Genomic DNA, 26,056 nt, shown 5'->3' with positions numbered 1-26,056 from the left:
CTTTCACTTCATATGTTCGGCTCCTAAGTTCTCAGCGTTTATCTCTGAGGGCCCCTTTAAAATTTTCTTAGGCAGCAGCCTTGATTGTAGTCATTTTCTTTTTAAACAAGGACAATGATGAGGATTTTATTGAATATTCCGTAATTTGTTCTTTTGGAAGATAATAAGACTGTCAAGCAGGAAGACTAGTATTATAGGCCCGTTTTCACGTACCGGTATCTCTATTATATTTTTGAATCTGCAACTTTTTCTTTCTGGAATCAAAAGTATTCACATCCTTGTGCAGCATATTCAAATCGAATTTTCCCGTCCACACATATCTGAAACATATCTGGATTTACTCTAGTACCCATGACTCCTCAAGGATACAGAGGTAACAGAGCATGTGCCCTAAATAAATAATATTACCCTTGGCGAACCCTTGGCAGCCATCTTGAGAATTGATTTCATGGTAACAAATTGGACTCAATCTTGTTACGTTATCTGGATTAAAAAAATTCCAGATTCAGCATCCACACGGTTCTGGATTCATAGCAGATTAAAAAATATCCACTCTGGAGAGCATATTCAAAAAGTTCCCGATTCCCCAGGAAATTTTCTGTATACGTGTGGGCAGAAGGCGTATCCGGAAAGAAAAAGTTGCTAAAAATATCCAGATACCTGTGGACGGGGCCATAGTTATCATTGGATCTGAGTTATTTTAGTGAAGAAAGAAATAAAGACAGATGGTAATAGTCTATTGTGATATTTATACATAAATATTGCTAAATATAAAGTCACTTTCAAAGAATTTTATAATTTTGAGAGTGTTAGAGTGCTAATGGCATCTTCAAAAAGATTGTTTTTTTTTTTGCAAAATAAAAATTGGCTGAAGAGTTTTCTATTATTTATAGTAAGATTGAAATGATTAGTTCATGACTTCTTTTGAGCAGAATGGAAAATTACAAACTTTGATTTTTCTATATTGATTGAGAGGTTATTAGCACAACCATGCAGGGTAACCCAATGAAAATTGTTTCCAAAATACATAATAATAAGCGAAAAACTTACAAAAAAACGCTCATAAAACAATTTTTTGAGTTCTTAAATTTTGCTGGGAAAAAAGGGCATTCTGCACTGCCAGGATGATTATGAGCAAAAGTCCATGTCCCCGCTAAATAGTGAGGGGAATGTACTCCCAGCCAGCTGACTTTTTGTGACTGTTTGCCGGCCAGTAAAGAACTTTGTGAATCTAAACGTTAACCGCTCGCCAAACCGGTCAAAACGGTTTTTTTTCTCAACATGCGATAAGTTGAACCAGAAGTTAAAAGCTTCTTGTGTGTGCATCATAGCCCTTTTGTGTTCACTTTAGTGCTGTGTAGAACTGCGTTAGAAATGATAATTATTAAGTAAAAATGAGTAAAAAATAAGAAGAGAATAGAAGTGACGAATTGGTTGTTTGAAAACCTTTGCAATAGAAAAAAAGCACTGCAGATAATGTTGTTGAAATTGAAAGATGTTTGGGTTTCCATTCCAATATAAACTTATCACGCCCAAACTATTAATAGCTATTATTTTTTTTTGACTTAGATAGCCAGCATTTTCAAATTGAGCGATGATTTTTTCCAGTTGGATCATGATGTTAAACAAAAGTATGCTCGTCCAGCAAGTGGTTGTGGACATGGATGGGTGGCCTTTGAGAGAGAAAAGTAAGCTTATTCATAACAATAATTATATTGTCTTACCTTTATTGACCCATTGACTCCTGGGGGGTTCCCAATTGGCAAGTAAAATTGTCTGGCGTTAGGGAGAGTAAAATACTAAGTATGGCCGGTTTAGGCCGGTATAGGGGTAAATGGGTTAATCATTCTAAGAAACTGTACTGAAGCTGGTTCCAAATAGAATGATGATGATGATGATAATATTAATAATAATTCAAATCCAGTTGAGCTCAAGTGCTGTAGAGTGTTTCCACATGACGTCACAGCGGCTGTGTTGGAGGAGTGAAACAAAGAAACAGCGTAGAGGGTGTAAGTTGCAGGTTGCAGGTTGCAGGTCATTGTTTCACCATAGCTGAAACAACCCAAACCTTTACTAATGCTAACATTAGGCCTAAGGTTAGCATTTTTTGTAAAGGTTTGGGTAGTTTAAGTTAGGGTAAAACAATGAACTGCAACACTAATCTGCACTTTACACCCTCTGAGAACAGCAGCCATATATGTTGGAGGAGTGAAATATTCTTTTGCCAATTGAACTCTGTTTTTATGAAAATTCTTCTATTTGTTTTAGTATGCAAATATTGCTTCTGATCACACACACACAAAAACACTCTATACTACTCAAATCGTGGTAAATATTATTTTGTTTATGATGAGAGGGAAAAACAGATTACCCATCTAGCAAAAATCTCTCTGAGCAGAGTGGAGAACGAATAAACTCAACCCCAAAGTTTTTGAAGTCCAGGAATCCGCCCTGTGCTACATTGGGTGGAAGGCAGGTGCTGTCACCACTGTGCAAACCCTGCTCCCTCAGTGATAAATTGTTAGCTACTGTTGTGCAAGCAGATGTCAAGCAATGTGTGTACAAACAACAGAAAAAAATGATCTTGCGAAGAGATATGCGGAATGATATTGCAAAAGTACCTGAAGAGAGGATTCTCAGTGCTTTTAAAAATTATGCTTGGTAGGGTAAGTCCAGACAGACCAGCCGATCATAAGGAAGCCTTTAACATTACTGAGCCCTGTAATGACCAGAGGGTGAGTTTTGGAATCATCAATTTGTAACAGTTTGAACACCAGTTTGAACTCCTGTTTGAATTGCAAAGACAATATACTAAGATCATGATTATCATTTCAGCGTCCTTGTCTTCATCATCGCAATTTTTATAGCTCTTATTATCATCGTCATTTTTATTTCCTCTCATCTTCTTCATCCAACCCATGATCCAACCCCTCAAGACCATGAACTTCAACTGTACTATCTCTTCCTTTTCCGTTGCATCATTCAACCAAACTTTTTATATGGAATTATTAAAACTACTAGTAGCTGTATTTGTGCCAACGAGACAGTCGACATAATATAGTTTGCAGAGTTTGCAGATTTGTATTAGAGTGCCATTTTTGGAACCAATAGTAGTTGTAAATTTCAAAGTATTGTAACTCAACTTATCTGAGTCAACAATAACACAATAGCAATATAAATAACCCTTGCACACTTTGTATCTCGAACAACAATAAATGTCAACTTGTTTTGCAATAATATTGATAGTACTGTTGTAATTTTTGAACATCCGTAATTTTAAGTGGTTTAACAGGAATATACAATAATTAAGTTGGATAAAATCAATGCCATGTACAAAAGTGGCTGGTGCTCGTCGGAAATTTTGAATTAAATTTCTAAGGGAGACCAGTCTGGGCTTCGCCCATGCGTTTTTGAGGGTCACGCCAAAAAGCAGACGGTAGACTGTGCAGACCGTGCAGACCAGGGGTAAAAAATGGTATTACCCTCACTATTATGGAAAGCTAACTGTAAACAGGCTAACCTGAATGTTATTTAGATCTAATTAGGCTAACCGAATGTTATTTAGGCCTAATTCAGGCTAACAGAATTTTCATTTTACAGACGGTCTGCACAGAATGCAGTCTGCGTTTTTCCGTGTCCCCTTTTTTGACCCCTAAAAGAGACCATATTTAAAATATAATATCAAATATGTATAATATATATTTTATATTTCTTCGCGTGCATTCCTAAACGAGACTTTCACGGCTAGATATGGGCTACATATGATCTGATGGTGTTTTGCCCAGAACACCCTAAGTGAGACCAAAATCCTAAATCCCCCGCCCAAGGGTTAGATAAAGTATGCTCGAAAATTTGAGCATAATGCTTTTGAGCGTTACTCATAACATCATGCTCGAAATTATGTTCGTACCCTAGCATTATCCTCAAAGATGCTCGGTGAATTTGCGCAAAAAAAAAAAAGAAAAAAAAAGACAAAATAGGGGCTAACATATTATTTTCATGTTGCACTCTCAAAGTTACAGGCCTGGGGAGCCAGGAATAAAGTAAGGTAGCCAGGCCTTGAACAAAGTCAAATAAGTGCATAAAGCAACCACAAAGCCCACAATTGAACAGGGCATTTTTAACCACATTGTTTTGATGTTCTTATTACCAGGATAATGTTATCAACCTTTATGCTCCTAAACGTGACTATTATGCCGGCATTATGCTAGATGCTTGCTCCATAGTATTATGCTCGAAATTATGCCGGCATTATTTATCTAATTCTGCCCTGCCCTTTTCATATGTGAGTCCCCCCTCCGGGGTCTTTTTGTCCCTTTTGTCTTCGGACAAGAAGTTCAACGAATTTCGTTAGCTTGTTAGACGTTGATAACGTTTCAAATGACACTGTACTAAGCCTATCTTTTAGCCCTAGTACAAAATTACTTTTTCTGGAATGGAAAATTCTGTTTAAAGCCTCGTTGGGCGTGAAATGGCCATCAAAAAGCTTAGCGTATTGTTTTTAACTGTTGTGAAAAGCATCAACAAGGAGGGGACGCGTTCCTTTCTCTCCTGCCTCCCGCGCGCTCGTAGAAATCACGCTTCCTGCCATGCGTTTTCCCTTATCCCGTACCTCGTCGCCCCGTGTTCTCCCGGCATAAAACGACCTCATAAAAGAAACTTTCGCCAGTTGTACTTTCCTGTCGTCAATTCAAAGTACTCACCTCCGTTTTTTTTTGTATCATTTTATCCATAAAGGTATGGCCAGATGATAAGGTACCAGGCTTTCAAAAAGAGATACACTCTTTTTTCGAACTTTGTGGTCAGCTGAGTTTACACATTCTTCACCTAATGGCGCTTGGGCTAGAACTTAAGGTATTCTGATTTGTGCTGGGTATATTTTCCATTTAGTAATTAGTTTTAAGGCCCGTGCAAACGCTCGCAACAACACGCAACATTGTTGGGCCCAACAGTGTTGCCTCTTGTTGCGCGATGTTAGCCGATGTATGCAAACGCTCGCAGCAACTCACAACATGTTGGGTCTTTAGATGAGAATACAAAGGACTCTGGGACGTTTTCCATCCCCGACGTCATGTTGGTTTCTTGTTCGCATGTATTTGTGTGGATACGTGGAATGTAGTGCGCGCAACATTGTTAGATGTGCTGTGCAAACGAACGCAACAATGTTGGACCACGCTTCGATGACCGCGAAACAATTGAAATGTTGGCCCTGAAGTTTGACCAGTTTCAAACTTCATCCAACAACTTCCAACAAGTAGCAACAACACACAACATGGTGTGCAAACGCTCGCAACATGTTGGGCCCAACAATGTTGCGAGCGTTTGCACGGGCCTTGAGACTATTTACGCCGTAGACAGTTCTAGGAAAAAAAGAAAATCCCAACTTGCCCATTGGACAAGCAAAGTTGATGACCAACTTGCCCAAGGGGTTCCTCCACTTGCCTGTGTTTTTATTAAGTATTCATAGGGAAAAAAGATAGAAGAACGCTGTCTTTTTGCCAGGCTTTCTTCGCAACTGCTTTTGAAGTTGCTGCTTAACTGCAATGATCTTCAGCTTCCGAGAAATGCGCGTCATCTTCGAGAACCAAACGTTAGCTTGTCGTTTCGCTAAGATGTGCGTTTCCGGATTATAGGGGCTTAGAAGTGGATGTTACAAAAATAAGTGAACACGTTAGTGGAACGACTTAACGTGTAAGCGAACTAATCCAATTGACGAACTACTCACCAAAACAAGCTCAGCCCATATATAAAAACGTGTCAGAGGGTAGAATTGGATCACGTTGGTGGGAGAACACACGCACATCCGCTCTTTTTTTATCCTGTAGGATGCAGAAATCTTTACGGATACGCACAAGACTATGGAGAGTACAAAAAATGCAACTACATTGCGGTTGTTGCACTACCCCTGTATTAAAGAAGAGGATGGCATTAAACCAGGACAAATCCGATGTGGGGAGCATACTGATTATGGGTCAATCACGCTGCTTTTTCAGGATGAGATGCCTGGACTAGAGGTATAACCCTTCGGTGCGATGGGGTGCGGGGGGTGGGGAGTGGGGGCAATGTAGTAGCTCTTGTAAGGTGTACTGTGATTGGATTGCTGCTCAAACCAAAGAGAAAAGAAAAAAAAAGAAGCGCTACGGAAGAACTTTGGAAGTGCGTTGGTTGTTGGACTTAACGGAAAAACAAGGAACCGATCTGTGTATACTCGTAATTGGTGTCTTTTGATTTTATTTGTATCGCCATTATTGTAACTTTCAGCGAATTACCCTTGTGCGATTGTTCGACATTTTATTCACTTCTAAATAAATGAAATCTTTATTTTTTGAAATTTCATTTTTCCGTTGTTGTGGTAGGGGATTAATAAAAGGCTTAAGCACGGGCTTTTTTTGAGACGCGGACGGCAACCGGAAGTGAGCTGCTTTCCCTTTTATCTTGTCTTGACACTCATACATTTACATTCCTAAGTACCGTACTTATTCGGCTACAAGCCGAGCTCGGCTATAAGCCGAGACCCCAAACTTCTTACGGAAAAAATCAACTTGATTGACACGAATTGTAAATGCATAATACTCGGCTATAAGCCGAGACCCATTTTAGGTCTTGATGTGTATTATCGACTATGGAATTTTCGTAATTTAAAATACAATCTGTTCAACGGGGAGCGTATCAGGGAGCGTATCCCGAGCTCGATCAATGACCTTTGGCGTGGTTTTCACAGCAAAGAATTCAAGGTAAGATTTTCCCTTTAATCTGTACGGTTTTTTTTGCTTGGAAAATGTCGCTACAAGATTTGCTATGGTGTCATGTGACAAGCTTGTTTACACGATCTGTGATATGGTGCAATCTCGTTCCCAGATTCCTCGTTCCTTCGATGGGTAAACCAGGCTTGGCGCGATATTCCCGAGGAGATGGGAAGGCGTTCGTTCAAGACTTGTAGCACCTCTATATTAATGCACTCGACGGCACAGAAGACGATGCAGTCTTCGACGAGAATATTCCAGAACAAAAAAAAAAAGTGAAGACGAGGAAATGGACAACGAATTTGAGACAGACAGGAAGGAAGAAGACGAGCAATAAGATCGATCCCGATAATTTACACAACAACACGAACGGCTCCTTTACCAGCCACCAAGTAATAAACATCCATATTACACCAACAACAACTTCTCGTCATTTTACAAGTAATTTAGTTCGGCTTGTAAGTGAATACACGTTCATTTGTTACTGTTTTAATTTGCTGAGAAAATTCTTTTTATCAAAAATACTCGGCTATAAGCCGAGACCCCTTCTACGGCTTCAAATTTGCCCAAATTGAGTGAGGATTTGTGTAAAAATAGCTCGGCTTATAGCTGAATAAGTACGGTATCTTTTCTCGATTAGAGATGATTAGTATAAAAATCTTGGAGACACCACCGTCCTTGCACGCGAAATGTTCTCTTCCGGTTGCCTTCCACGTCTCAAAAATGCGCTTGCTTAAGCTCTCTATTGTGGGAAGAGGACGGGAAATATTTTCCATATGTTCAATGCAGCTTTCCTTTGCAAGTCCTGCGTAAAAATGTTACGAATTTACCCTTTAGTCCTCACACATTTTCAGCCTCGAGAAGTGATCCAGTGTGCAGACATTTCACAACATTATGGTAAAAGGGGTTTCATCATTTGTTGCTCCTGTGTAGTCTCGCAACTACGATCATCAACTAAGGTCTGAAGATTGTCTTCCACAGAGTTTCCATTTAGTTGTGTGTTTGGTTCCCATTTTCGTAGAGAATACGCAAGATTTCCAAGTACCAAACGAATTAGTCGCAGTGTCACTTCAGCAATCAAATCCGAGTTTTCAATGGTTACTCTGCACAGGTATTACCTCTCGGATGCGAAGACTACATACCTGCGCCTCCCCTCCCAGGGGCAATTGTCGTCAATGTAGCTGACCTCATGCAAAGATGGACTGCTGACAAGCTGAAGTCAACGGTACGATTGCATTTATTTCTAGACTACTGAGACTGGTTCTCTACTTTGTAAGAATAACTGGCAGATTGGCAATGATGTTTCCTTTTTGCTTCGAGGAATATCTTTTTTCTTTTGGGTAAGCAATAGGTCGTTTGTTACGAGGGGCTCATTGGCTTGGCCACGCATAATTATTGTAACTCAAACTTGTGTAACTTTAATTAATTCTTGTATAACGAGGCTTTATTATACACACACTTTTCAATTTCTTTATTAATTAAGTCCTTGCTCAGTGTTGCATGGTTGTAATTAGCTTCAGTTTCACTATTGTAGTAGCAATCGCAGTTAACTTGTACACAATATTAAAAAAAAACTAAAAATAACCCCTCTTCATAGAATTCTTATCTTTTAATTTATGCAATGTTAAACTCAAGCGGAGAAAACAAACTGAAGGCACTGAAGGCCAACAGTTGTTAGTATCACCAGAAACCCATAAGGGTTGAAACGTGTAACGGCCCCTGGTGTGCTTGGAAACAAGCTTCTGAATATTCGATTTGCTAAGTACCATATTTGGAACAACAAGAGCGAGGGGTTTCCAAATATGGTACTTAGCAATGAAACATTCAACCAATCAGTTCGCACTGAATATTCGGAAGCTGTGAACGCGCGTTACACGTTTCATCCCTTATGGGTTTCTGGTATCACCCAATTAGTGGAGTAATGCAAGTACTGCTACGCTACTAGAGGACTATTGGTAATAGTCCTCGAGCACCGAAAAGCGTGACGCTTTCTTTCGTTTTATTCCAAAATAAATATTTCTTCAACTTGCATTTGCTAACTTTATTATTGCCTTTTCTGTCCGACTAGTTGGGAGATGTGAAAACCTTTAGACCCGTAGCCCACTGTTAAGTATCCCTATTACTCTCTGAATAGTGAGTAACGTGAAAAAATTATCTGGCCTTCACTGAAACGACCAGCGTTGAGGAAGTCACAAATGTATTTCAGTGATCTCTGCTTAATCTTAATAGTTTATAGCGCACGTAGCCGGGCTACACCTTTCTAGGGTATCTCTTCTTTCAGTCTCCGTCGCAAGTGACGAAGATTCTGTCTTGTAAAGAATTTCCGGGGAAAAATCCGCTGGGAAGGGTTAGCTGAATACAAAAGTAAACGCTTTCCATGAAGGCAGCACGACCGTGAAGTTTGCCGTATTTATTTGAGGCTCACGCGCGCGGATTTTTTTTGTTTCGTTGGCCCTGAAAATCCCCAGAAGGGAAGCAGTCCATTGACTTAGCGTTGCTGTAACAGTGGCTCTAAGTGTCTTTATTCCTTTACTTTAGCGACACCGGGTTTCTATTCCAACAGAGGAGTGTCACAGGCGTGTACCCAGACGTTCTTTGGCATTTTTTGTCCATCCAGATGACGACACATTGGTGGAGTGTCTTGATGGCTCTGAAAAGTACTCGTCCATCACAGCCTATGATTATCTTTGGCAAAGGCTGAATGCTACGTATGAATACTAACTGGGAAGATATCAATTAAACGTCGCTGATCCGTTTTTCCATGTGTGGTGCAAGAGCGCTGACGAATGTTGAACGGTTGGAATGGGAAGCGCGTCGAGTCTTTTGCAGGTGTAAAAGCGGTTACTTATTTCTACTACCACAGTCTTTGAGAACTTCGACGAAAAAGGGCGTAAATGATAATTTTAAACATGGAAAAACATGCTTCAAAATTGTCTAATGAGTGGTAAGGCTCCATCGATTTTCAAAAATGGCTTTCACTTTGACGGCGAGGCGGTTCTTGATTCTGTGAGCCTGAAATTGACCAATGCGTTGAATATCTAAACTTCATCAATATCATTACCGTTATCACGCTGTATCGCTTCGTGACTACAGAAATGTCTGTATCGAAGCAAGTTCTTTGATAATTTGTTATTGGAAAAGTAAATTCCGTTCCTACTTTGCGAGGATTTAATACTTGTAAGTTGCGAGGAGTTTCTTTTTTATCCAGTCTCCAGCTGTGATTGGTGGATACTTGCTTGAGCCATCCATGATACAACTGATCAGCGCATCAGGATCTGGATCAACAAAGAAAACAAGCGAGCGACGTGGGACACGACGCTTAATTTCAACTTCTGGTATCAAAACGCGATGAACCTGTTGTGGTAACAAAAACAAATAAATAAATAATTAATTAAGACGGTTCTGTGAGGACCCGTGTCAAAGCTCCAAGACTTCTCGGATGGCCTACAACTTTCCATCATCAACAAAGTTGGTAGCCTTCTGCTCAGACATTCTTGTTACTCATCACGCAATCTTTCCTCGTCAGGATAGATTGCGTGACGAGTCACAAGGATGTCTGCATGGGAGGCTACAAAGTTGGATGCCTTTGCAAACCTTTTTTCAAACTGTGTTATTAATGTGCCAAACAGAGGTCTATTGATTGACGAAATGAATTTGGATTTATATGGTGGTTGGCAAATTTCGAAAGTCAAAAGAAATGCAACGGCAGTGGTTTTGAGCTTTGCACAAGCAAAAGCAATAGCAACGATTTAGGTCTTGGGGTACAGGCAACTGTATTCCCTCCCCACCCCTTGATTCAATGTTGTTCATCTGTGTATATAATACAGCTTAGCTATCTACATCGCAAAGGGGGTGGGGGACATTATGCTGGATTGTATGGTGAACAGTTTTCTCTTGCCATCATGGCAAGACGTCTCAACTACTTTGGTTGTAGTTTAAGTCTTACCAGCAGCGGGCCACAAATCAACTAAGTCACATTTCAATAATTTTTAGAACCAGTATGTTGTCTTCCAGTAGCATTAACCTGAATTGTCTACTCTTGAGAGTAGGGAACAAGAAGAGACAGCTGAAATTCTAGTTTTCAGTAGCATGTGGTTGATAAGAATTTACCAGGTGACTGTGATAGTTCTGGTGCATAGAGAATGCAATGGAGTGATCCCATATCAGGGACTCTTGTTACTAAGTGGACCTCACACAAGTATAATTTATACTATAGACTAGCAAAGAGACCAATGTCACTTCTATGTATGGTACGGTTGGAAAGGCTTACTTGGTCCAAATACTTTTATTTAGAATTGTTGTAAGTCTTCTAATTGTCACATACATGTAGGAGTGTTTTTACCCAGTGATAGACATTTCTGACAAAAGATACTGATAAATTCTATTTGGTTTACCGGCACATCACCATGAAACAAAGACCATACCGTAGACTTGAGTTTATCTGCAGTCCACCTCTGCATAAGGTCTGCAATATTTACCAAAACAGTTCCTCTCATTGGTGTGGCAGAAATGAAGTGTCCGTCAACATTGGTAACCTATAAGTGGACCTACTCCATCAATAAAACTGAGAGATATCGTTTTATACTGCAACCACTGTCGTCTTAAATAACTTTCTCAACCTGATTCAATAAATTGGTGTGGCTCAGGCCAGATATTTTTTTGGCAAGTGAGGCATCTTTTTTAATCGTGACAAGAACCTAATTTATTTTTGGTTTCTGAGCAACACAATTTTGTTACCATACAACAATTCATTGCTGCTTGGAGCTATCATTGAAAAATGGTGATTCTTCAAATTCTACTACATGTACACCAGTTAAACTAGGATCTTGCCAGTGGTACATGTATGTAGATACTAGTAAAGAAACAAAAATATTTAATTGCAGGAATATTCACATCTTTTTTGCACTGGGGTGCAGGGACGGCGCAGTGTTGATAGCACTTGCCTCCCACCAACGTGGCCAAGGTGCGATTCCCACAGTTGGCGTCATTTGGGTTGAGTTTGTTGGTTCTGTACTCTGCACCGACAAGTTTTTCTCTGGGTGCCCCAGTTTCTCTGTCCTCAAAAACCAACATTTGATTTGATTTGTGTTAATTTGATTTCACAGTTCACAGTGTCCCCAATTAGTGTTCCAGAGCTAGAAGACACTTCAATAAAGTTCCTTTCCTTTTCCTCAATTAAACAGAAATATAAGTCATTCATTTTCATATCGTAACAGTCCTTTGATATCAAGACAAATATTAGCTATATATAACTGCTACAACAATTCACAAACACTTTGGGTATAAAGGCAAACAAATGCATTGAGATAGACAGTGCCCTCTCAGTAATTTCTTTTTCTGGTAGTTTTACATTCAATTAAAATGCAACAGGGTGGATATTTTAACTAAATGTTCTGTGGTTGACCATTTTTCACCTCTAGTCCACCAACGTCATCTTGAATTAGAAGTGTGATTCCACCATAATCTGTATGCTCTCCACAGCGAATCTGGCCAGGCTTCACTTTACTGATATCTTTTATAACTGGATAGTAATTGAATCGCAACTGGGTGCCACCCAATGAAGTGCCCTTGTTTTTATATGCATATGCAAAAGCATCAGGTTTCTGTTCAAAATATGATTTGACCTGAAGAATTAGTCTTAATAAAGGCATGTGTCAAGTAATAAAATGCACATCAAAATATAAACATGATAACAAATTTGAGCTGATCACCCACTTCCAGATCAGATCAGATCTCAAAAGCCCTGAAACCCTTTCCAGCTTTGCTAACCCATCGACACGTAAACTGCCCCCTTATTGATGATGAGAAAGCGTCTGGCATTACACAAAGTAATAACTATCAAGTCCCACTCCTAAGAGTCAATGGGTTGATAACGGGGAGGATGTAGAAGTTGTTAAAGTGCCCCTAACCCCAAAATGTTTTTTTCGCTAAAATGAATCTTTGCACCTGTTCGAAACACCTTGCAGCAATTTTTTCCATTTTCTAACAAATTCTGCCATTTTATAGGCTTCGAAAGTTGCGAAAATCCCAGCATCTTTTGTTGACGACCGAGTCAGAAGAGGAGTGGGTCTATTCCTGATGTGATGTCACAATCTACTTTGCATGCATGTTTACAAAGAGTTAATGAAATGTAAATCAGGTTGTGACGTCACATCAGGAATAGACCGACTCCCCTTCTGACTCGGTTGTGAACAAAAGACACTTGGATTTTCGCAACTTTCGAAGCCTATAAAATGGCAGAATTTGTCAGAAAAAGGAAAAAATTGCTGCAATGCGTTTCGAACAGGTGCAAAGACTCATTTTAGCGAAAAAAAACATTTTGGGGTTAAGGGCACTTTAATGTTGCTTCCAAGACCATGATTATATTTTTTGTTTCATTTATTTGTGGCACCTAAAGTTCACTCTCTTGCAACTGAAAACATTAACGTTATCCCTGGAAATTATCGACCATATCAGGTTTAAAAAATAAAATATGCATTGCATTTATTGAATCTTGAGGAGTACACTTGACTGGTTTTCATTGTTTATAAATGACCAATTTTTAAAACAATCTGTGTACACACATGTATATTCTGCTCAGGACTACACAAGAAGCACACTGGTAGATACTAGTAACATACCATTTGAAGACCAATAGCCATACAGGACAGCACTCGAGTGCTAAGGTCTGCTAAATACTGATATACAACTGTCACTTTTTTTTGAAAGTCTGGAACATCTGCATCTGGCCATCTCTGGAATAAAGTAGGCAAAAGAGACTTCGTTTTCTAATGTTAATGTGAATGTCTTGAGGTATTCCCATGGTACAATAGTATACTTTATGATATTACAAATCAAAATGTACATATTCTTACAAATTCAGAAACTCACAAAATTTTCATCATCAATAGCACCAACATCAAAGGATTCTTTGAGATCTCCAGGTCTTTCTGGGTTTGTACTATGAATAAATCAAAAGGAATGTTAAGAGAGCTGCATGCTAATTATGGTCACTAAAAGCAAAGGAGGGGCAGTTCTAGGGGGGAAGGTGCACGGGGTGCACACCCCCCTCCTCCTCTTGAGATGACCTGCGGCTTTCTAATACAACTAGTATTCTGAAAAAAAAAAGTCACTAGTCAGCTATGCCATTCTAAGTGATGCACCCCTTCCTAAGAAAAAGCGTGGATCAGTCCCTGTTTATTATAGACAAATGGAGCTTCCCAAAATTGTGAAATGACACATGATAAATATAAATAATTAAATTTGATGGCTTGTTGTAAAGCGCTGATAGCATTCATTTCCTTGATAAATTGGGTTTTATCTGTTTTTGTTTCATGTTTATTGTGAAAGGATTAAAACTCTCTTAGCAAAACTGTATGCATAAATGAGACATGGAGATGATTTTACGATGAGAGGTGAAATAATGCATTAGGTGTCACAAAGAGGAAGATCAGTGCAGTTGATGGAATAATATTATTTAATTTTATGCACTCGGAAAGAAGGCTGAAATGAAGTTACCACTGCAGTCTAAGTGTTGTTGAAATAATGCGCCGATCAACTCGAAACTTCAACATTCCCCCTCCTCAGGCAAAGCCCGGGCATTTCATCTTTTGAAGATTGGAGCACTCAAATTCCCGCCCCCTTGGGGAAAAATGCTGTTCAAATGCCCTACCCAATCATCAGATTTGTCTGTCATACCCTACTGAAGAATAATTGTTGTCGGCTCCTGTCATCTTTAATAAAGACTTGAAGACCTTTTTTGTAAGCCAATCGCTCACAAATGCTAGATCTCTTCCTTTAAACTCTTCCATCTCGTCTAAACACGTGTTTTAAAGCTGTTAGTGACTTTCGCGCCCAAAAAAAAAAAGATTTGAAACCTGACACTTCCGGTTCAATTTCCCCCACCCCACGCAGGCACAGGTCAAATTCCCGGTTTGCCCGGGGGGGGGGGGGGGGAGTTTCGATTTGATCAGCGCATAAATCAGAAGTATTTTTCTACGAAAGCAGTTAGTATTACGCGGTAAAAAATGTCACAAGAATCTGGCTCTTTTGTTTCTTGAAATAACGTGACCGATCGATAATCAGAATTTACTTCAGTGACTGATGTTACCTTTAAATTATTAAAATCTAGACCCACCTTTCCTTTCAAGGGCATCCCAGCCATCAGGTGACGTTCCTTCTTTCTTTGAGTATTTATCCTTCACTTCATCACTTAAATTGAAAAAGGTGTCATACGCTTCGAAGGCTGAGTCAATCTGAAAAGTAATGGAAATTCGTAGACTGGGTGTTAATTTTCGAAAACGTTTGGTGAAACATAATTTGAACTCATTTTCGCAAAAAAAAACCTCTTTACTACAAAATCCGCCATTTCGAGAAGTGCTTAAAGGGCAATCACCAACGTGAAATAACAGGAAACCTGCAAGAACCAGGCGTCACCAAATGCTGCCAAATGACATCTTACCATTTCCTGTGGAATCCCATGGTTCTTTAGGTAAACAAATCCAATTGTGCTAAAGGCTTGATACAATTGATCAACCAGTTCCTTGATAGCTTGGTTACTTTCCTTTAAAGGATCCTTGTTTTGAAGACCCATGGCACTGAAATCAACTACTGGTATTCGATCGCGAGCAATGTCCGAACTTGCGACGGCCATGTTGTTTATAAATTTCTTTTTTCAGAAACGTCCATGAGGCTGGGACCGACTATTTTTGCACAGGCAACCCAAGTTCAGTGTATCGTTAAGGAGGCTCGAAAAGGGATTTTCGTTGCTATAGTGTTTGTGAAACGATGGAAGATACCAAGAGGGTCGTGAAGGGGTAAAATGGGAGCTGGGATTTGCCTCTTTTAGAGGCTGGGAAATGGGATTTTGTGCACTGGGACTGGGATTCATGAAACAAAAACAATAGAAAAATGGGAATGGGATTTCAAGTTGAGCAACACAGGCTGGGATTGTGGGGACATGAGCTGGGATTTGAAAAAAACAATTTGCTGGGAAATGGGATTAGGACCCCCCCTTCACGACCCTCTACCAAAGAAGGAAGTTTCATAGTGTAAACTACAGTGGAAGAAAATCTATTGTTGGGTAATAGGGAGCATAATCACGAGACGTTTTTGTCAACACGGACGCCAAGTAGCCGAGACTTGACTTGTTTGCATTAAGCATGCCACGTCAGTTTTACGGCATCGCTAGTTAATTGTACAGCAGTTTTGATTCTTTGTCTTCGTTCTTAATACTGAATCATGGCGTCTTTAAGAAAGACAACAGATCTCCTTTTTCAGAGCTACGATCAAAGATTGATTTCAGAGGATGAACTTATTGTTTTATTTAAAGCGTAGTTACTAAATGTAGGCTGGTTATGAAACTCGACAAGTTTCTTTGTTTCATGTTTTTGTTTGCTTTTTTGGCCTTGACCCTGCACAAAACCCGACAAAAACACGTTTCTTTCGGCAGGATAACCAATCAAAAGTTTCGACTAATTTATTCGTAATTAACTTGCGAACCAAAAACAAAAGATTGTGCAGGGTCACGGTCGGTTCAACATCTAATTGCGACTGTATTGTTCCTGCTTTTGAAATTCCCAGGGTTTCATAACCAGTCTCTAGATTAACTATGTTTGAAGAGAACACGGCTAGGAATTCTAAATCCAGTTACGATCGATAATCCTGAAATGATTCTGAATGTAAAGCAAAGTTCAGATCTGCCATTGTTAGCTGATTTGTCCAAGCCATTTGTTACATTTCTGTAAAGGAAAGCAAATGACAAATAAAAATGAAGCGTTCCAAAAAAGACATTAAACTTGACGGTCATAAATTTTTTTCAAAATTTAACATGGTCTTTCTGGAAACGTTGTCTTAGCATGGCCAGTGCGTTCAAATTTAAGACCACAGAGAGAAAACAAGCACACACAAAAGGATATATCAAGAAAAACAATATTTTTCAAAAGAGACTTAATCTAGGTTTTTTGGCAAGACTGAGTCTCGGTGCGTGCGGGCGGAGAACCATATGGTAACCCATCGATGCGAGAAATTTGGTTTTATAGCCATGACGTCATCGTACGGTGGCCCATATGTGACATTTCCAGTTTTTATTTATCTCGAAATAATTGTCTGAAGTTTGACTTCGACCGGATTATTTTCTTCACAAAAACCATAGACAATTTTTCATTTAGAGATGGTAATTTTTTTATCCTGGGATAATTTTGTCTCGAGATGATATTTCATCCCGAGATAAGTCTGTATCTCGAGATAATTTCATATCCTGAGATAATTTTTTGTTTCTCGAGATAAGCATCTAATAAGATCTGATATCACGAGATAACATTTTATCTGGAGATAATTTCATATCTTGAGATAATTTCTCATAATTTACAAACCTGGTGAATTAATTATCCCAACAATCCTTTGCGCGCTTGTCATACAAGCTCCACGATATATCAGTCTACATCTACATGTTCCAGCACTCGGCAAAGTCCCTTTTTGGCTTATGGCTGTTTCTGCTGAGGTGGCCTCATACACCGTAAGCCGCCAAACCGGCCACTTCTGCTGGAGAGAACAGGACAGCCACAACACCGGGGATTACATCCCCTACTCTTATCGAATAGTGTGTGGGTTCTTTATTTGTGAGACGGGGCCTACGTTTATAGTCCTTATCTAAGAAGACTTGAAAGTCTTACCATTTGCAGATGATATTACGAAGGCAGCACTTTCTCCTCAGTTATTTTCAGATTCTGAGTGTTGATTCGGCCGGGGTTCGAGCCCGCGACCTCCGCATGACAGGGATAGGGAGGCAGCGAAACTGACCATTCGGTTGAAGATTTTATCAAGACTAAGGAAACCAGAAATTCCCGCTAAAAATAAAAAAAAATCGAGTCGGCAAAGTTTAAGTTTACGCAACTCAGCCTCAACATTGTCGATAAATGGCTATCATGAAACACTTCTGGATATTAGTAACTGTCAAGCATCGGGATTTAGACGGAAATCGGTGCAAGTTTACTCTAGTATAGGGTAGCAAAATTCAGCTGAACTAGCTCTGGTATAGGCTAAGGGTTCCAGGGTCCCAGCGGTACATCCCTACCCAAAAATTCCTAAAAGCCTAACTGTTAAACGTCAAAGTTAGACTTGCTGAGATAACCATGCAAAAGCCAAAATACAATTTGTCAAGCAAGGAACATATAGCTGCAACAAAACACGGCTATAAACCTAGAAAAAGCTGATAAAGGGAGCACAACAGTGGTCCTTAACATAACGGACAAACTTCAAGAAGGCCCGGTCCAACGAAACAACAGGGACCACTATCTGCCTCTTGAAAAACCAGTGGTCACGGAAACACTGCAGAAAGCATAAAAGATTATTTCTCAGCTCCACAATGACAAATACATCGATGACATGACAAAAAATGGCTTTCACAAGAATCTCAACCCACTAAGGATACCTATCTGCTACACCTTAACTAAAATCCACAAACCAAAACCGGTCGGAAGACCGATTATCTCAGGTTGCGATGGGCCAACCGAAAGAATATCATCATTTACTGTGGATCATTTATTACAGCCTATTGCCATGCGGCAAAAATCGTACATCAAAGATACAACTGATTTCATAAATTTCGTTGAGGAGACAATAATTCCACAGCATACTATTTTGGTATCTATGGATTCAGCTGTGGATGTCACAAGCTTGTACACGAACATCCCAAAGAGGAGGGAATTCAAACAGTATGCAGTGCATATGAGAATTTTCACAATAATAACCCTCCTATACCATATTAAAAAAAATGCTAGGCCTCATACTTGAAGAAAATTCCTTTGACTTCAAAGGCGAAAACTATCAGACTCATGGGACGTCAATGGGAACAAAAATGGCGGTCGCCTTTGACAACAAATACATGGCTGAAATCGAAACCAACTTACTGAACCAAATTAGGATAAAGCCTATAGCCTGGAGACGTTATATCGATGACGTTTTCTCCCTTTGGGACACAAAAAGGAAGGACCTCGATATATAGACGAGTTCACGCTCTTGATTGCATCATGGGTAATCAGGGCAACATCGGGGCATCAGGGCAATGGTCGCCAAAGGTTTGTATGGAAATTCAAAGTAAAATATACTGTACATGTCTCTACTTTATAGACTTTCGCCTTCATAAACCAAACAAATAAGTTCATGTTCACAACTAAGATGAACTAGACTTGGTATCCGTTCTTTGGAATTCCTAAATATTGCTTTTTTTGTCTCCATAGACTCTCTGTAATTTTGTGCCTTTGGAATTACAGGAAATGTATGGCAGAAACAATTTCTACAATAGCCATTCTCTCCAAATTTATTCTGCCGCACCTTTAAGCGCATATCTTCTGTTTTGGAAAATAAAAAACGCAAAATTGCATATCATGAATACTTTTCATCGTTGTGAACTTCCTTAAAAAACTTTGAATTTCTCTCCATTTTGCCCTGGTTACCCATGATGCACTCAAGCGAGTGAACTTGTCTATTCGTAACAAAAGCAAACACATATCATCTAACGATAAAATTCACAGCTGAGATCTCAGACACCGAAATCGCTTTTCTTGACACAGTGGTTTTCAAAGGAGTGAGATTCCAAACAGAATCGATCCCTGAAATAAAAAGCCACTGCATTATACCGTTCTTTTGACAAGAACAACTGACGAAAGGCTAGTTTTTGCTACAAGAATAACAGCAAAAAAGCACTACTTTGTCGCGAATTTTCGATGACGAAAATTTGTTCAGAAAGCAAAAGTCTACATTAAAAGCACACACCAGGGATACTCCTTAGTATCTGGCTAGAAATGTTCTTCTCCCTTTTTCCTCCGGTCGCACTGCAGCCATTTGATGAGGGCCAGTCTCGTGCTTCTCAAGTTGCAGTTGCCTCGTTCATGCCCAAAAGAATGCTGGGTAATTCTGCCATTCCATGACTCCCAGGCAGATCCCCGGTTGTCATTTCATAGATTTTTTTTTTGTAAGTGTCGGGCCACCCATACCTACCAGCAGAATACGGCATCGATTGATGTTTTTAGCTTTGAAAAACTGCCCAAATTGTATAGGTAGGTCCTGGAATTCGTGCGCAGAAAGGCCAGAGAGACAACTTCACTCGTGAACCGCCATGTTTACAACACTGCTCGAAACTATCTCTCACATCTGTCTCCAGAAGACCAGACACGCACGGTTCTTACATCTACGTTCATGCCTGTACAATCAAAACTGAAATGTCAATTCTTTGTCAAAACCAGCATCTTTTTCTTGGTATGGTACGTATCAGAGAGCCTGAACATTTGCGTAGTCGCTGACGGAATGTTTGAACAAGGGAGAAAAAAGAAAAACCTCCAGACGTGGCGCTGGAGCGTCGTACCCGTGCGATCGCTTTTGGACGCAGTTGGCCCTTCGCTGCTTTTTCATGCCGACCTCGTGTATGTGACGTTCTCTTTGCCGTCGCCGTTGTCCTTGCTTTTAAGTTCCCTCATGAGATTCATCCCAATTGCGCTCATTTAAATAATTATGTGTGACTTGATAGCCTCGTGGTGTTTCGTTAACTGGAAGTAAATGTTCTGAAAACCCATAGCCATTCTGCGAGATGCGGCTCCAGGATTTGGTTTTATATGAAACCTCTGAGAAACACTTGCTTGGCTACCTCAGTGGGGAGTACGGCTTGTCACAGATTTTTGAGGTCGAAATGAATCAACGTAACGCAGTGAAGATGTTCGTTATGTTGTCAACAGCATTTTCACTTTCTAGTTGTAATTGCATTTGCATCATTTGACATCAATCAGAACATAGGCTTGTATTTCTGAATCGGCTAACGACATTAAATGTTTCACATGCACTGAAGCCCCAACACAGCACACATCGCTTTGGTAGTTCCACTGCAAGTTACAAATCCGGATTTTTATCGAATTCTGTAAGTCTAGAATTGAGGCTGCTTGAAGCCTCGCGCTCGCAGAAATCCCCTTCTAAGACATTCGACACCACGGCTGGTTTTATTTGCTGGTTTTGCGAAAAGGTAGTGTCGTTATAGAGACAGGTGAAATGTATTCTTCAAGGGATCCAGTGCATTGCTTTTAGCCAATGAAATTACCGCCTCGTAATAATAATAATAATAATAATAATAGTAATCATCATCATCATCACTTTTATTACTACTACTACTACTACTACTACTACTACTACTACCACGACTAATAATAATAATAATAATATTAATTATTATTATTATTATTATTATTATATCTGCATTTTTTGATGTTCGGGTTGTGTCACCCCAATGCAGTCTCTCACAGACATTTGACTCCTAAGCAGATCTACAGGAAGCATGAAAACGAGAAGAAGAGGCGGAATGGCGGATGAGTGTGTTAAGGACGGTGCCTACTAATTCAAAGGTATTTTTGAGCGGTTTACTGAATATACGGGAAAAGCAGATCTTAAAAGGTGTTATTGAAACACAAAAAGAAAATTGGGGGTAACCATGTATTTTTTGATGATAATTAATCAACAATATTAAAAAGCTTTAAAATACAAAGCAATGTATGGCATTCTTTTGCAAATTGAAGCTTAATTATCTTTGAAAAATGCATGGTTACTCCCAATTTTGTTTATGGATACCAAGAGCACTTGCTAAGTTCTGCTTTATCAGAATAGTTTTGAAATGCGCAAAAATATTCCTGTATTAATAAGCACGGCTGATAGGAAATCTGAGTGTCTTGAGATGCGCAGAACGTTTGCGCAATAACAATAGTAGGCAACGTCCTTAAGTACCACAGCAAACTTGGGGAGCTGATCGCAAGTAAGAAGGGCGAAAGTTACTCAAGCGCAATTTCTTGGATAAGAGCTAAAGTTTCTTTTGCCAACGTACGGTCTGCGATAGTGCTATGCTTGAAAGGCACAAGATCCAGAAGACGACAGCTGGACTTTGTTGACTCAGATTTACAGATAGAAAACATTAGAGCCAGCACGAATTAATCTTTTCTTTTCTTTCAAGATTTTTATTCTTTTAACTTGTTTTAATTTAACACACTGTACTGCCTGCAAGAGCTATTTGATCACATCTGAGCCCCAAGGAATCATTGCAAATTGTTATTGACACATTGATTGTACTCTTATGATTTTATAGGAATTTTTAATGTTGTATAGGGCTTTCAATTTTTAATTTTTAATATTTTTGTAAATTATGTACATAGTTTTCTTTTCTTAAAGTTGAATAAAATCTATAAAAAAATTATATTACTATTATTATTATTATTATTATTATTATTATTATTATTATTATTATAATATTAACGAGATTGACAAAGTAGCGTTTCATTTGCAGTGTTTCAGTTTTCTCGAAACAGAAATGACCTACAAAGACACAAAAAAGCATTAATCTTTCAATTTCCTGGGTAAACGAAAATAAAGCACGAGAGCGAATCTAATTCGGATAAAAAAACCGTATTGAATAAGCCTACCACTAACTTACTAAATAAGGTTCTCGCATAAACAATGTACTTGGACAAAAAAACAGACGTCTTATATAAATACTTTTTAGACACCGCACCATAGATTTTCCATGAAGAGAAGTACAAAATGGACGGACGCAAATGCATCGAAGTGTTTGGACACATCATATTTAGTTTTACACGTAGCGTATCCGAACAATACAGCCAAAAGGACCCTGAATACAGTCAAGAAACCTTAGAATACAGCCTTTTGCAAAATACTGGCCGAGAATGGTACGCTCAACCAGTGGACGAGATTATTTATCAAGAATACAGCGACAAAGATGTGACGGTGGATGATTTTTTACCATCCTCCTGTAGAGTTAAAGCGGTTTCTTTAGACGCTTGTTCCCTCGGAGATATCGCAGATCAAAACAAAGATCACGAAGCGGATCTCGATGGAGCAATGTCCTGGACGCTTCTTAGACCATCTGCTTTGCGAACAATGTGGGAGTCAACGGTCATCGGTGCTTCGATTTCGCTTCTCTCAGCAATCGCTTTTGGTATGTTGTTCACAATGATCTCATATCTTGGCTACAAAACGTACTTCAACTGTCAACATGAACGAAAGAACTTAATTCCGTTGAAGGTACAATGGATGCAGGTGATTTGTAATATCATCTCTAACTTCTTTTTATATATTTGGGTGTTTTTCCTTGCGCTAGTTCTTTTCCGTCCATTTCAACTGTCGGGAGTGAAGACAAAACTCTTTCTATGTTGCATGTTCATGTATTTCTTGGATTCACTGTTTCGAGTGACTTTACAAGCTCTAGGATCCAGTAAATCGTTCCCGCTTTCCAAGGAAAAAGAAATCCCTCTTAACATTCTCTTTGTCACGAGTATTTTTAGTCACAACTACTTGTTAGCAAATCATTTCTACCATCACTCAAAGCGACAAAAACGCGCTGCTTTCATGCTTTTTTCAGCCATTTATTGTTTACCTTTTGTAGTGGGTATCATTATTTCTTCAATTATTTATCCTGCATACAACAACGAAAACGAAAAAGGCAAACTTATCATTGCTCTATTTTCCCCGCTTCTTGGGGTGGCCTTCAAGACAACATCTCGTATTTGTGTTCAGAGACTGTGGAAAATAACACACCCAGCTTATTCTTACGTTATGATGACGCCATTGTACAGTGCCTCAGCGGTCGTATTCCGGGTTTTGCAGGTTGATCTTGGCAGTTTAAAAGCCATCGCTTATCTTGGAATAATTCACGGCGCAGCCGAAGTCATAGAACGAAGCACAGTTGTTGTCATCGATCACCTATGCCAACGAATCTTGAAACGAGCCTCAACTCCTTGGGGAAGTAACCGAACTCCGCGTACCGAGAGAATAACAGCGGATATCGCTATTATGAGCATGCTCTATGAGTCCTCCGCTATTGTCTCCATAAATGGATTCTTTCATTTGTACCAATTGATTTACATGAAGAACATCTCCTTCTGGTTATTGATGATATCTTTTACAAAGTTTACTGCAGTTCCATTAGTGATCGAATGGCTTTTCACAAGTATGTCCTTGGCAATCGAAACACGGTACCAGAATTTGGCTGTCATGGCAGTTTGGAGAAAGGACTGGAGAAGACACTTTCTAGTAGCTTTGTTGAACCTTTTACCGTTGGCTTTTTGGGCGAGTCCACATCTTTTCAGTGTTGTCCAGGCACGATTTAAGGTTCCTTTGCATGAAGTTCCTTGCAAAATGCCATTTTCTTGAAATAATAGACCTGTATTAAAAAGAAGATCATGAATGAACAGAGACTGGACTGGAACATACTTGGAAAAATACGAGTTTTACGTAACAGGAGTTCAATATATGATCGTGCGAAATTAGCTCGGATGCAGTCCCAGTCCTGTGATATAAGGGACTTTAAGATCTGCGACGCGACGGTAACGAAAACGTCATTTAAAATTGCAAGTTCAGTTTTATTAATCTTTTTCGTCGATATGTCGGCTTGTGTAACTTCTAAAAACTAGTGTAACTCCCCAGGAACTGAATTAGGAGGTGCGGTATTGAATCTACGACAGAAAATTCAAATTCGCTGCCTTTTGTTCACGTTCTCTGTAAAACTTGAGAATTGGTCATTTCACGTCGTAGACTTGCCGAAAACGTCGCGTCATAGATCTTAAACTCCCTATAGAAGACTCTTGGGTCTGCTATCCCCTCTGCCCTCGGTATTTCAGTGCTAGCTCACTCAGAAGTGGCAGGGCGGAGGGTGGCGTGCTTAGTTTTAACAACTCTCTTGTAGCTTTGTCAGAAAGTGATTGAAATGTGACAAGAAAACTGAGTTGTTTTATGGAAACATTTGATCATCAGCAATTGTTACGATTTAGTTTATGTCAATAAAAGAGATATTTCTTTGATTTAATCTTGCTGCAGTGACTGATCACACAGAATTGCACTTAAATCTCATTTCCTTTCTTTGCTGTAACATTGCGACCGTTTTCGTCGGGAAGTTCAAACCTTGCCACAAACAAGTGCCGCTGGAAAGGTTGAGAATTGCAACAATTGATGTTTCTTTGCGGCCCACTTGTCGGCTTTTTACTTTCTTAATTTTCTTAATGGCCGTATTTATACTAGAGGACGTCTAAGACGTCTAGACGCATTAAACGTCTGGCTATAAGTGCGACTAATATAAATACGGGACGCACTTAACTTCGACGGCTAGAAATCAAATTCACAATTTTCTCCAAAAGATACTGAGATTTAATCACCCAAGGGACTGAGTGCACTTCATTGCTAAGTGTGTCCCAGTTTTATTCCGTCTCGTCTTTATACTAGACGGCTTAGACGTCTGTTAAGTGCGTCGTTTAGACTCACTTAACTTGAGACGTTTAATTCGTCTGACGTTTAATGCGTCCACCTTATTTCCCGTATTTATACTAGTCGTCTAAGACGTATAAGATGTCTTAGACGTCCTCTAGTATAAATACGGCCAATGAAAATAAAATAAAAACTCTTTGCGTACGTATTGTCAAATTAACAGACATTTAAATTCTTAAATGTCTTAAATCAAAATCACTCGTTTTTCACGTCTACGAGATCATGACGCAAGGGGGCTGGCCAATCTACGAGCCATGCGAATTTCGCATTTAATTGTAAGCACCCATTTCAAATGGTGGGAGGCGCGGTGGTCTCATGGTTAGTGTGCTCGACTCCGGATGGAGTCCTGCCCGGATCGGGTCCTGGCCGGGGACATTGTGTTGTGTTCTTGGGCAAGACACTTTACTCCCACGGTGCCTCTCTCCACCCAGGTGTATAAATGGTACCGGCGAAGTTAATGCTGGGGGTTACCCTGCGATGGACTGGCATCCCATCCAGGGGGGAGTAGAAATACTCCTAGTCGCTTCATGCGAAAGAAACCGGAGATACGCGCCGGCCTGATGGGCCTTTCAGGCTCGTAGCAGACTTTACCATCACCTTTACCCATTTCAAATAGCGTTGATAAACTTTAATTAAGTCTAAGCACCCATTTTAAAACGGTTTCAATAATAATGTTGGCACGCGTGACTCGCAGCCATGGCTCGCGTGACTCGCAGTCAAGGCTCGCATGGCTCTCACATGGCTCGCTGGCTCGCACATTGTCCTAACTCTCACGCAAGCTCACATTCTACAGACATTCTGCAGGTCAAATAAACATGCAAGAAAAAATTTCATCAGTCGACCATAACATTTTTACTCCAAAAGACCAGGTCAAGTTCTCTGCCTGCATTGAAAAACATTCAACAGTAATTTCCTCGCAACGGAAAGAAAAACAGGTCCGCAATGCGTACTTTGGGTCTTATGCTTAGTTTAACTCCATTCAGCCCACCATGCGTCCATGCGTGATTGGTTGAAGATTTGCCACAATG

At 39.7% G+C, this 26,056-nt stretch overlaps 3 protein-coding genes across 8 annotated transcripts in view; 2 read left to right on the top strand and 1 right to left on the bottom strand.

The window, feature by feature from the left end:
- Nucleotides 1–10,138, top strand: part of LOC138042806 (uncharacterized) — a 12,731-nt gene extending 2,593 nt beyond the window's left edge. The window contains exons 2-7 of one of the 3 annotated variants that reach the window (XM_068888823.1): nt 1,609–1,688; nt 2,666–2,735; nt 4,738–4,854; nt 5,826–6,014; nt 7,855–7,968; nt 9,282–10,138. In XM_068888823.1, coding sequence (XP_068744924.1) covers nt 1,609–1,688; nt 2,666–2,735; nt 4,738–4,854; nt 5,826–6,014; nt 7,855–7,968; nt 9,282–9,464 — 753 coding nt within the window. In that variant the 3' untranslated portion in view covers nt 9,465–10,138. Of the gene's footprint in view, nt 1–1,569; nt 1,689–2,665; nt 2,736–4,737; nt 4,855–5,825; nt 6,015–7,854; nt 7,969–9,281 lie in introns of all 3 variants that reach the window. The other 2 variants (XM_068888822.1, XM_068888824.1) reach the window with 2 other exon arrangements.
- Nucleotides 8,200–26,056, bottom strand: part of LOC138042804 (uncharacterized) — a 33,230-nt gene continuing 15,373 nt past the window's right edge. The window contains exons 3-7 of one of the 3 annotated variants that reach the window (XM_068888819.1): nt 13,614–13,683; nt 13,364–13,477; nt 12,158–12,346; nt 11,168–11,278; nt 8,200–10,097 (exon numbers count right to left, since the gene is read on the bottom strand). In XM_068888819.1, coding sequence (XP_068744920.1) covers nt 9,912–10,097; nt 11,168–11,278; nt 12,158–12,346; nt 13,364–13,477; nt 13,614–13,683 — 670 coding nt within the window. In that variant the 3' untranslated portion in view covers nt 8,200–9,911. The remainder of the gene's footprint in view (nt 10,098–11,167; nt 11,279–12,157; nt 12,347–13,363; nt 13,478–13,613; nt 13,684–26,056) is intronic. The other 2 variants (XM_068888820.1, XM_068888821.1) reach the window with 2 other exon arrangements.
- LOC138041271 (uncharacterized) lies at nt 22,096–24,543 on the top strand. 2 transcript variants are annotated; one of them, XM_068887040.1, is made up of 2 exons: nt 22,096–22,793; nt 23,376–24,543. In XM_068887040.1, exons 1-2 carry the CDS (start codon nt 22,293–22,295, stop codon nt 23,919–23,921), a joined length of 1,047 nt encoding a protein of 348 aa, XP_068743141.1. In that variant the 5' UTR covers nt 22,096–22,292; the 3' UTR covers nt 23,922–24,543. The 2 variants fall into 2 exon arrangements, with proteins under 2 accessions (XP_068743141.1, XP_068743140.1); XM_068887039.1 differs by having other exon boundaries at nt 22,096–22,808.

Source organism: Montipora capricornis, chromosome 3 (assembly GCF_036669925.1).
Source record: "Montipora capricornis isolate CH-2021 chromosome 3, ASM3666992v2, whole genome shotgun sequence".
Lineage (NCBI taxonomy): Eukaryota > Metazoa > Cnidaria > Anthozoa > Scleractinia > Acroporidae > Montipora > Montipora capricornis.
The sequence above is the reverse complement of the archived record's forward strand: the minus strand, read 5'-3'. Positions and strand labels throughout refer to the sequence as shown.